At 46.7% G+C, this 12,402-nt stretch overlaps 1 protein-coding gene across 1 annotated transcript in view; it reads right to left on the minus strand.

Moving 5' to 3' along the window:
• The window catches only part of PEBP4 (phosphatidylethanolamine binding protein 4), an 81,540-nt gene that overhangs the window by 36,541 nt on the left and 32,597 nt on the right, over positions 1 to 12,402 (minus strand). Inside the window, exon 4 of the mRNA XM_040414795.1 lies at positions 5,179 to 5,277. Coding sequence (XP_040270729.1) covers positions 5,179 to 5,277 — 99 coding nt within the window. The remainder of the gene's footprint in view (positions 1 to 5,178; positions 5,278 to 12,402) is intronic.

The following is a 12,402-nucleotide window of genomic DNA, read 5'->3' on the forward strand; positions in this document are numbered from 1 at the left end:
CGAGGTGGGGGTAGGAGCAATTTTATTGCAGGGCCCGTCACCAGGTAAATGGTGTCCATGTGCCTTTTTCTCTAAAAAAAAAAAAAAACCTCTCTGCCGCAGAGAGAAATTATGATGTGTGTAACAAAGAGTTACTGGCCATTAAGTTGGCTTTTGAGGAGTGGCGTCATTGGTTGTAAGGGGCGATTCATCCAATCACTGTTCACAGATCAAAAAAATCTGGCTTACCTGGAGACGGCTAAACAACTGAACCCGAGGCAGGCCAGATGGTCGTTTTTTTTTACTAGTTTTAATTTCACTGTCACTTATCATCCAGGGGTTAAGAATGTCAGGGCGGATGCCTTGTCACAGTTTTCCTGGAGGTGGTGATTTTGAAAATTTGGGTCCTATACTGGCGGAAGGAGTGGGGATATACGCTCTTTACCCCGACCTAGAGGTGAAGGTGTTAGAGGCTCAGGGAGACGCACACGGATTCTTGCCCCTCTGGGAAATTGTTTGTGCCATCAGAATTGCGGCACAAGGTGTTTGAGGAACATCACTGTACAGTTCTTACGGGACACCATGGGAGTAGATCCACTGCCGACCTCATCTCTCGTAGATTCTGGTGGCCGGGGTTGTGTAAGTGTGTTGAGGACTATGTATCGGCTTGTGGTACCTGTGCACACGCTAAGGTAACACATACTCAGCCTTCCAGATCTCTACTTCCGTTACCCATCGCGTCCAGACCATGGACCCACTTATGGATTTTATCACGGATCTGCCTAATTCGTCAGGAAAGACAGTCATTCTGGTGATAGTTGATCGTTTTAGTAAAATGGTGCATTTTATTGCATTCCATGGCCTACCTAATGCTAAACCACTTGCACAAGTGTTTGTTCGCAACATTGTGAAACTTCATGGCATTCCCTCTGATGTGGTCTCGGATAGGGGGACTCAGTTTGTGTCCAGATTCTGGAAGGCGTCCTGTACTCGGCTGGGGGTACACATGTCTTTTTCTTCGGCTTTTCATCCTCAGTCGAATGGAGAGACGGAGCACACTAATCAGAATCTGGAGACTTACTTAAGATGTTTTGTCTCTGAGAACCAGGAGGAGTGGTCCCTCGTTTTTGTCCCTGGCAGAGTTTGCCATAAATAATTGTAGACACTGGGAAGTTGCAGTTTTTTTGGGTCATATGGGTGTCACGGCTGTGTCATGCTCTGGTGGTAGTGGACCGTGACACTTTAGCAGTGCATGCTTGTTGCCGGTGGCAATGTGTAGTTTTTAGCATGTTTACAAACTTCCCCTTTAAGGTTGTTGTCCCTTCCCATTCTGGTGGGTATGGGGTTAAAGTGTGAGCAAGGTGGAGCTGGGTGTGAGCTCTTATAGTACTTGGGCTTGGAGCCTGAGGCGAGTGGGACTTCAGCTTCTTGTGGAGCTGGAGTTATGCTGCCATCCTGGACCTTACCATCTGTCCACAGTTTGAGGGCCATCTTGTTGGACATAGTTTGTCATCCCTTTGTATCCTCCATGTTCCCTACCTTACCTGTATTGTTGTTTGGTGTGGGTTTATGTTCAGGGTGTTGTTCGTCTAAGATGTATGCAAGGCGTTTCCCTGTGTGTTGTGCCTCCGGTGAGGGGGCTCCTGGGTTCCTCGGAGGGGGAACAGTGTTGACCACCTGCCTGCGGAAGTGGGCTCCAGGGTTTCCCAGAGGGGGAACCACTAGTCAGTAGCAGTTGTTTCATCCAGTGGTTATGGCAGGCAAGTGCTGTTGTTCCAGTGCGTCTTGTTTGCGCTGGGTGCTTACCTGCCAATTTGGTTTATGCTACTGTCTGCTGGAGACTCCGGTTCATCCGTGTCATGGATGAACAGGTCGTTTCCTAGCCCTGACATTATTACCATGGATCTCTAGGGTTAGTAGGGCCCGAGGTTACGGGTTTGAGTCCTCCCACCATTAGGGTTTGCTCATACAGTTAGGAGGTCAGGGCTAGGATTTAGGGGTGTGTTAGAAGGTGACCTGCTCCCTTTATTCCTGTTTCTAGGCCTAGTGGCATATCCCGCCAACCTACATTGTACGGTGTGGATTTTCCCCCCACTTCCCACCGTGACAATGAGTTTCACCCACAGTTTGGAACATTTTATGGTTCAGATACTTCTGGTATCCCTGAGGAAGAAAGTTTTTCGGCATCATTATCATCCATATGGCGGAGAATTCAAAATAACTTGATGTATATGAGCAACAAGTATAAATGTGTGACTGACAGGAAACGAATGAATGGTCTGGACCTAAGAGTGGGTGATTTTGTATGGCTGTCCACAAAAAATATTAAGTTGAAGGTATCTTCTTGGAAGTTGAGTCCAAGATTTATTGGTCCATATAATATCAGTGCCATTATTAATCCTGTAGCTTTTCGTTTAGAACTTCCTCGGGCCCTGAAAATACATAATGTTTTTCATAAATCTTTGTTGAAGAGATAATGTGGAACCCTTGGAGCCGTCTTTCTTGCCACCCACTTCTGTCATGGTGGACGGCAATTTGGAATTCCAGATTGCCAAGATTATTGATTCTCGAGTCCTTCGTAGATCTCTTCAGTATCTTGTTCACTGGAAGGGTTATGGACCAGAGGAAAGGATGTGGGTACCGGCATCTGACGTTAATGCCACTCGTTTGGTGAAAGCTTTTCACAGGTCTCACCCGGATAAGGTCGGTCCTAGATGGGCAGGTGGTCACCCGTAAAAGGGGGGATACTGTCACGCGTGCTTTAATCTGACAGGTTTTCTTGTGGATCAATAGAAGTCTGTGTTGTTTTTGATACTGGCCACACCTCTAACCTCCAGGTGTTGCTATTGTGGTCATTTAACTTTCCTTATTTATAGTTGCTTCTCCCACAATGCTGTGCGGTTTATAGCTTCAGTGGTATCTGTAGTCTGCTGATGTTTGGTTCTTGGCTGAGTTCCTGTTGCTGCCATAGCTACTGGAAAGTTAAGTGTTTCCTTTTCCCTTTTGCATTTTGTTTTGGTTTTTCTGTGTGTTGTTTTTCCCTTGCCCTTTGTTGTAGGCCTGAGGGAGACTCCTGGTCGTCCTTTCCTTTCTGGAACAGGTAATCTAAGTCCTGTCACTATCGCCAGGGTCTTATAGGGTTAGGACTCTAGGTACTCCTGCATATGAACTCACCTACCTTTGGGGTCTGTTCATACTGATAGCCAGTCAGGACTGTGACTAGGGATTTGACTAGGTGTCCTTCTTTCTTCCCTTGCGTTCAGGGCTTGTTCCCTCTCCTTCGTCCGGCGTGGTGTCTCCCTCCCACACACAGGCGTGACAGGCAACCAGTAAAGTGACTGGCATAGACTAGTAGCATCAGTGTAGCAGTTGGATGGATAGATGAGCCTGGCTGCAGCATTTAGGTCAGACTGAAGGGGGGGAGAGTTTAGTGAGAGGGAGACCGATTAGTAATGCGTTGCAGTAGTCAAGACGCGAATGAATCAAGGCAACAACAAGAGTTTTTGCCGTTTCTACCATAAGAAAAGGGCGGATTCTGGAGGTGCAGACGACAAGAGCGTGTAGGTGATTGAATATGGGGAACAAAGGAAAGAGTCAAATGTGGCCCCAAGACAACGGGCATGTTGCACAGGAGTTATGATAGTGCTGCAGACCAAAATTGAAATACAGTGATCCCTCAAGATACAATGGCCTCAGGATACAATATTTTCAACATACAATGTCTCAGACTCGGATCCAACCAATTACAATGGTTTCAACATACAATGGTTGTCCTGGAACCAATTAATATTGCAACTTGAGGGACCGCTGTATCAAGTTTAGGTGGGTTTGTAGATGGGGGAAAGACAAGAAGTTTAGTTTTTGAGAGGTTCAGTTTTAGATACAGAGAGGAAATGATGTTAGAGATAGCTGCCAGAAAATTACTGGTGTTTTGGAGTAAAGCAGTGGTGATGTCAGGGGATGAAGTGTATAGTTGGGTGTCGTCAGCATAGAGATGGTATCGAAAGCCAAATCTACTGATAGTCTGTCCGATGGGGGCTGTATAGAGGAAGAAGAGTAGAGGACCTAGTACTGAGCCCTGAGGAACGCCAACATCTAGAGGAAGAGGAGAAGAAGAGCCAGCGAATGATACACTAAAGGAGCAGCCAAACAGATAGGAAGAGAACCAAGAGAGAGCAGTGTCCTTAAGGCCAATTGAGTGGAGCATGGTGAGGAGGAGTTTATGGTCTACGGTATCGAACGCTGCAGAGAGATCCAACAGAATCAGTAGAGAATATTCACCATTTATTTTTGCTGTTAGGAGATCGTTTTTAATAGTTGGGGCATTTTCAGATGAAATTATAAAAATGATGGCCTCCTGAACATGTGTTTTGGGGTCCATGTTTGATCTGCATTTTTGAGGATTGCACACAGACCCATTCATTTCGATGGGGCTGCAAAAAATGCAGACAGCACACAGATTTAATCCATGTCCTATTCTTGTCCACAAAACGGTTCTAGTAGATAATGCTGAATGCACATTGCAGTGGTTTGTAGACTGCAAAACGGACACAGTGCAGGAGGCCTAATGTTTAGCTTAGTTTTAAATCTGCAACACAGCTTTCCGGCAGGCTTTTCTGGCAGAGGACAGCCTGTCGGAGTTCTCTGAATCCAGCATTGCTGGATAGTGCCGTCTGCTTGCCAGACCTAATTGACTATAATGGGATCCAGCCACTACCCTTTAAAAAACAAAACAAAAAACAAACACTTTCTTGCACTGTAATATTTTGTCCCTTTAGGAGACTTGGAAATTGCAATCTTCTGAGCACTTGTACCATAGACTACAATAGTATACTATTGCACTTTATGGGATTTTGATAAGCTTCCTGTAAGTCATGCCGCAGGCAGAGCTTAAAGGGGTATATTGCTAGGACATGCCATCAATGTCAGGAGCGGGTCCCAGAGGTGGGAACCACACCTATCTCCAGAAAAAGCCCCCACAAGCACAGCCACCCTCCATTCACTGCTATTGGAGGTGTGAATATACAGTACCTGAGCTCTAGGTCAGCTATTTCTTGCATTCCCATAGTGGTGAATGGAGGGGTGACCATGCATGCGTGGTACACTCTCCATTCACCGCTATGACTTGGATTTAGACTCCTTACTGGGGTTTCATTCTTATTTGGACAGATTAGTGGACCACTTCCCAGTTTGTTTTACCTGTATGTCAGCGAGCAACCAATGTCTCCAGTACTTAAAACTGGGATTTTCTCTGCTGGGAGCATCTGGGTCGACCATCATCAGGAGATAAAGCTTATCCTGGAATGAGAGAACACGTGTAAAACTGCATTACAATAATGAATTTAAAGAGTTCTCGGTTTTATTAAGTTAAAGGGGCCCTCTGCTTCAGAAATCCCTACTTGTTAAAAAGGCCCCTTCTGAGTAAGCTGATCACAAAGCTCCCCCCCCCCCTGGTGAAGAGACAAGGATCCGACGCAGAGGACCCCTCTTTTATTTTTATCCTATTCTGAGTTGATAGACGGGGCCTCTTAACTCAGAATAGGAGAAAAATAAAAATGGGTTCTTTAAGTTGGACAACCCCTTTAAATATACAAGCCAGGAACGGGTCACTGAGGATACTTTCTGTATCCAGTCTTAGCTTTGGATTCAAACACTGCATGTAAATACCTAAACGTCTGATAACACTGTCACCGACAACAGTAATTTGTGTCAGTGAATTAGAAGGCGGTGGCCCTTTAATAACCGGGAAAACAAAGTAGATAATCTATACAATTCATGAAGAGCCAAAATTAACACAAGAGCTGACACTCTAATGATAGAGAAAACTATTCATATACTTGGTGTAAAAGAGCTGATATGCCATATTGTTTGAGAATAGACCCCCATCTGTTTCCACCCCACTCCCCCAGTCATTAAGTGTGCGGAGAGTCAGGGAACACACAGCTTTCTTGCTGGGAATAAACAGGAAGAGAAACACTGGCAGCGACAGAGTACACCAAGCACACGGAGAGGCGCTCCCGCCGTATGATGAAACGCACAGCCTATGGGCGGATATGTAGCAGTGATCACACTTTGTGGCCAGTAACAGACGTAATGGAGGCCATAGTCATAAAGATCTGGCCACCACTGCCACTTCTAAAGACTGGAGGGGCTCATAGTGGCGAGACCCCCAATGATCGGAGATTGATGTCCTATGTTACCAATAGGTTTTGGGGTATACATAAATTTGCCATATCCAATGCATGGAGCCGATTTCCAGGCACATAAATTTCTGCCACATGTGAATATACCCTTTGAAGGGGTTAGGAAATGACTGATGTAAAAAATTAAAAGATTAGACGTCATATAGTACATGGCAATCTCTTTCTAAGCTCACATGGATCCACAGATCTCCACATTCATTGCTTTTCTAGATTTTCTTCAGGCTAGTATCTCAGGGGTGTGTCCTTTATGGGAGAGTGTGTCCTTTCTGCTGCAACTGTCTCCTTATTACAGCTCGTAGGGCATGTCCTTTCTGCTATAGTTTTCTCCCTATTACGGCTCAGGGATATGTGCATTCTGCTGCAGCGCTCTCCATTTTACAGCTCAGGCGGTGTGTCCTTTCTTCTCCCTATCACAGCTCAGGCGGTGTGTCCTTTCTTCTCCCTATCACAGCTCAGGCGGTGTGTCCTTTCTTCTCCCTATCACAGCTCAGGCGGTGTGTCCTTTCTTCTCCCTATCACAGCTCAGGCGGTGTGTCCTTTCTTCTCCCTATCACAGCTCAGGCGGTGTTTCCATTCTGCTGCAGCTCTCTGTCCGAAACAGTCACAGCCTCTAACAGTAGATATGGCTGATGGCAGTTCAAGAATAGTACTGAGCATGTGCGACCACCTCAGTAGGTGGACAAACATTTATACAAACACCAGGGGGCAAGTAAAGGGAATCTCTCACAACTGGAGTATTTTAGGAACAGTAAGTAAATTGCAGAATTAAGTTGTTTTTCATGCTGAATTATATAAAACATTTAATGGTGGCACAACCCCTGTAAGTGACAGTCCAGCATGATACTTGCTTTGGATAGGAGGTCAGGGATGACTGGTTATGGTCCACCTGGAAGTACCTTTCCCCTTAGTATTGCGCTACTCATGTTGCACGTTTTACGGTTTCGTTTTTCACCACTAAAACTGATGTAGAAGTCTCCTGACCAAGCCATGAAACAGAGGTGCGTGGACTAGAGTTGTTGCGATACCAAATTTTTGATTCGGTTTCGATACCATGAAAAAGTATTGCGATACTCGATACCATTCGATACCACGCGAAAAAAATAAACAAAAAAAGCCACGTGCATTCCTCATTTTTAAAAATGGCGAATCGCGCAGTTTTTATTTTATTTTTTCTGTTCCGGCATTCACCACCTAGATTTTTTTTTTATATTTTAATAGTTTGGACTTTTCTGACGTGGCGATGTAATATGTTTATTTATATATTTTATATGTGAAATTGGGAAAAGGGGGGTGATTTATACTTCATATTTTAGTGTTTTTTTTTTTTTTTCACTTTTTATTTAATAACTATTTCCCCCCTTAGGGGCTAGAACCTGGGATCTTTCATCCCTTTTCCTATTCACCCTGATAGATCTCTATCAGGGTGAATAGGACTCCACACTGTCCCTGCTGCTCTGTGCTTTGTGCACACAGCATCAGGGATGTTACCATGGCAACCAGGGCTTCTGTGGCGTCCTGGCTGCCATGGTAACGGATCGGAGCCCCAGGCTTACACAGCTGGGGCTCCGATCAGAAGCTGCCACTGCACCACCAATGAGGGGGAGTGGAGAGGTCCCTGTGGCCACTGCCACCAATGATTTTAATACTGGAGGGTTGAGAGGGGCCGGCGCACTGTGCCACCAATGATTTTAATGGGATGGGGGGATTGAGGGGGAGGGCACACTGCACCACCAATGATTTTACCCCTTTATACAGGAGGCGGGTACTAGCAGATCAGCGGCAGTTAACTGCCGCTGATCGCAGCTCCCTGTCAGGGGCAGGGTGCCGGCAATGCGATTCTGCTGCCGGCACCCGCCTCCTGTATGTGTTAAAGACTGACTACTGTATATGAGTCCAGACTTTCACTATTAGGCCACACAGAGCGGCGCCCAGCGATGTCTCAGCACTCACCATTAGTCCTGGGCGCCGCTCCGTTCGCCCGCAGTGCCCCATTACTGTCTCCTCTCCTGCTCCACATGCTGCTGATTACTATCGGAGCGATGGGAGGAGACATCAGCTTCACTAGTGGGCGTTCCTTCTCCCTGGCTGTAGCGCTGTCCAATCGCAGCGCAGGGAAAAGGAACGCCCACTAGTGAAGCTGATGTCTCCTCCCATCGCTCCGATAGTAATCCTATCATTGGTGGCGCAGTGCGCCCGCCCCTCCTCCGCCCCTCTCTTCTCATTGCCGCCCCTCCTCCAGCCCCTCTCTTCTCATTGCCGCCCCTCCTCCGCCCCTCTCTTCTCATTGGTGGCAGCGGCAGCAGCACAGGGGGAGGGAGGACAGCTTCCTTCTCCCCGTGCTGCTGAGAGAGAACATGAGCGCGCCGATAGCAGCGCGCTCATGTTCAGAGATACTAGACTGCGCAGAAGCGCAGCCCAGTATCGAAAAAACGGAAATCCCGGTATCGTATCGATACCGGGACAAAAGTATCGATTGGGTATCGAAATTTCGATACCCGCAACAACCCTAGCGTGGACACTGCGTGGCTTTTACAAAAATCACTGCATTGTGTGCCCGTGGCTTTTCATTACCAGGTAACACAGTGGTAGATGACCAGCAAAAAAAAAAAAAAAAAAAGAACGGCACGTGTGAGCATATCCATAATGGAGGGTTCAGGACCTGATCAGATGACACTGGTCTAATATCTATGGGCCTCTGTACTGCCCCCAGTCCTGAAAAAGCAAGGCCTCAGATCCAGGAATGCATGGATTCAGCTGGTAGGCTTCAATATATGTCACTAAACAATGTATTCGGAGGCTTCAGGCCTTTTCATTTTTTTCACTTTTTGTTATGTTGCTCCTTGTGCTAAAATTAGTCTGAGTTTTCCCCCTCATTCTGCATTTAATACAAAATGTTAGAAATCTTTGCCAATTTATTGAAAAGGAAAAACTAGAATCTTGCATTGACATAATAAGTACACTGCTCAAAAAAAATAAAGGGAACACTTAAACAACACAATGTAACTCCAAGTCAATCACACTTCTGTGAAATCAAACTGTCCACTTAGGAAGCAACACTGAGTGACAATCAATTTCACATGCTGTTGTGCAAATGGGATAGACAACAGGTGGAAATTATAGGCAATTAGCAAGACACCCCCAATAAAGGAGTGGTTCTGCAGGTGGTGACCACAGTACACTTCTCAGTTCCTATGCTTCCTGGCTGATGTTTTATCAGGAGACGTGGAGGAGGCCGTAGGAGGGCAACAACCCAGCAGCAGGACCGCTACCTCCGCCTTTGTGCAAGGAGGAACAGGAGGAGCACTGCCAGAGCCCTGCAAAATGACTTCCAGCAGGCCACAAATGTGCATAGGTCTGCACAAACGGTCAGAAACAGACTACATGAGGGTGATATGAGGGCCCGACGTCCACAGGTGGGGGTTGTGCTTACAGCCCAACACCGTGCAGGACGTTTGGCATTTGCCAGAGAACACCAAGATTGGCAAATTCGCCACTGGAGCCCTGTGCTCTTCACAGATGAAAGCAGGTTCACACTGAGCACATATGACAGACGTGACAGGGTCTTGAGACGCCGTGGAGAATATTCTACTGCCTGCAACATCCTCCAGCATGACCGGTTTGGCATTGGGTCAGTAATGGTGTGGGGTGGCCCTCCATGTGCTCGCCAGAGGTAGCCTGACTGCCATTAGGTACAGAGATGAGATCCTCAGACCCCTTGTGAGACCATATGCTGGTGCGGTTGGCCCTGGGTTCCTCCTAATGCAAGACAATGCTAGACCTCATGTGGCTGGAGTGTGTTAGCAGTTCCTGCAAGACAAAGGCATTGATGCTATGGACTGGCCCGCCCGTTCCCCAGACCTGAATCCAATTGAGCACATCTGGGACATCATGTCTCGCTCTATCCACCAACGTCACGTTGCACCACAGACTGTCCAGGAGTTGGCAGATGCTTTAGTCCAGGTCTGGGAGGAGATCCCTCAGGAGACCGTCCGCCACCTCATCAGGAGCATGCACAGGCGTTGTAGGGAGGTCATACAGGCACGTGGAGGCCACACACACTACTGAGCCTTATTTTGACTTGTTTTAAGGACATTACATCAAAGTTGGATCAGCCTGTAGTGTGTTTTTCCACTTTAATTTTGAGTGTGACTCCAAATCCAGACCTCCAAGGGTTAAAAAATTTGATTTCCATTTTTTTTATTTTTGTGTGATTTTGTTGTCAGCACATTTAACTATGTAAAGAACAAAGTATTTCAGAAGAATATTTAATTAATTCAGATCTAGGATGTGTTATTTTTGTGTTCCCTTTATTTTTTTGAGCAGTGTATTTGAACCCTTTACTCAGGACTTAGGTGAAGCCCCTTTGGCAGTGATTACAGCCTCCAGTCTTCTTGGGGATGACGCCACAAGGTTTCTACACCTGGATTTGGGGATTTTCTGCCATTCTTCTCTGCAGATCCTCTCAAGCTCTGTCAGGTTGGATGGGACTGTCGGTGGGCAGCCATTTTTAGATCTATCCAGGGCTCTGGCTGGGCCACTCAAGGACATACATAGAGTTATTCTTAAAGGGGATGTCCAGGTTCAGAGCTAAACCCAGGCATACCCTTATTTTCACCTGGGCAGCCCCCCTGATGTTGGCATCAGAGCATCTCATGCTCCAATGCGCTCTCCCTTGCCCTGCGCTAAATCGCGCAGGGCAAGGTCTCTTGTTTTCAATAACACACTGCCGGGCGGAAACTTCCACCCGGCAGTGTGTTCAGTGACGTCACCGGCTCTGATGGGTGGGATTTAGCCCTGCCCTAGCCGTTTTACTGGCTAGGGCAGTGCTAAATCCCGACCATCAGTGCCGGTGATGTCACCGGGCTTCCTGGCAGCCCCATGGAGAGCCCCGGTATGTCTTTGGATCTCCAAAAAATGCCTTTGCCCTGCGCGATTTAGCGCAGGGCAAAGGAGAACATCGGAGCATGAACTGCTTCGATACTTAAGTCAGGGGGGCTGCCGGGGTGAAAATGGAGGTATGTCCGGGTTCAGCTCTGAACCCGGACAACCCCTTTAAGCTACTCCTGTGTTGTCTTGGCTGTGTGCTTAGCGTCATTGTCTTGTTGGGAGGTAAACCTTCGTCCCAGTCTGAGGTCCAGAGCACTCTGGATCAGGTTTCCATATCTCTGATGCTGCCACTACCATGCTTCACTGTAGGGATGGTATTGGGCAGGTGAAGAGCAGTGCCTGGTTTCCTCCAGACATGACGCTTAGAATTAAAGACAGAGTTAAATCTTCTTTCTCACGACCCGGGAGTCTTTTAGGTGCTTTTTTTTCTTTGCAAACTTCCATGTGCCTTTAACTAGAGAGGCTTCTTCCTGGCCAGATTGGAGGAGTGCTGCAGTGATGGCTGACCTTCTGGACGTTTCTCCCATCTAAACACAGGATCATTGGAGCTCAGCCAAGATGACCATTGGGCTCTTGTTCACCTCTCTTACCAAGGCTCTTCTCCCTTGATTACTTAGTTTGGTGGGGCGGCCAGCTCTAGGAAGAGTCTTGGCTGTTCCAGACTTCTTCCATTTAAGAATTATAGAGAGACCACTGTGCTCTTGGGAACTTTCAGCGCAGCAGAAGTTTTTGTCCCCTTCTCCAGATCTGCGGCTCCACACAATCCCGTCTGTGAGCTCTACATGCAGTTCTCTCCTCATGGCTTGGTTTTCGCTCTGATAAGCATTGTTAGCTGTGAGACTTTATACAGACAGGGCTGTGTATTTCCCAATCATGTCCAATCGCCTGAATTTACCACAGAAGACTCCAACCAAGGATCCAATCTAAAAAATTATCAAGAAAAATGGCAGGCCCGGAGCTTAATGTCAAGTGTCACAGCAAAGGGTCTAAATACTCCTATCTATGCAAAATTTTTGTTTTTCTTTTTTAATAATTTAGCAAAAAATGTCTAAAATTCTGGTTTTTACTTTCTCATTATGCAGAAGGCCGCAACATAACAAAAAGTGAAAAGGGTATAAAGACTGAATGCACTGTATATCATGCGGTTCACAATTTATTTTTGCATTTGCCTTCTGTATAGGACAGTGTGGTCCCCTGCCCTTTCCTATACAGTAGAAAGACGGGTATACCAACTTATACCACGCCAAAGGAGGCCAAAAGGACACTCTTTTGGCCCCTATGAAAACACTTGACATATACGTCAGGAGCTTTCCCGGCCCATAGGGTAAACTCA

This window comes from Bufo bufo, chromosome 1 (genome assembly GCF_905171765.1).
Source record: "Bufo bufo chromosome 1, aBufBuf1.1, whole genome shotgun sequence".
Taxonomy (NCBI): domain Eukaryota; kingdom Metazoa; phylum Chordata; class Amphibia; order Anura; family Bufonidae; genus Bufo; species Bufo bufo.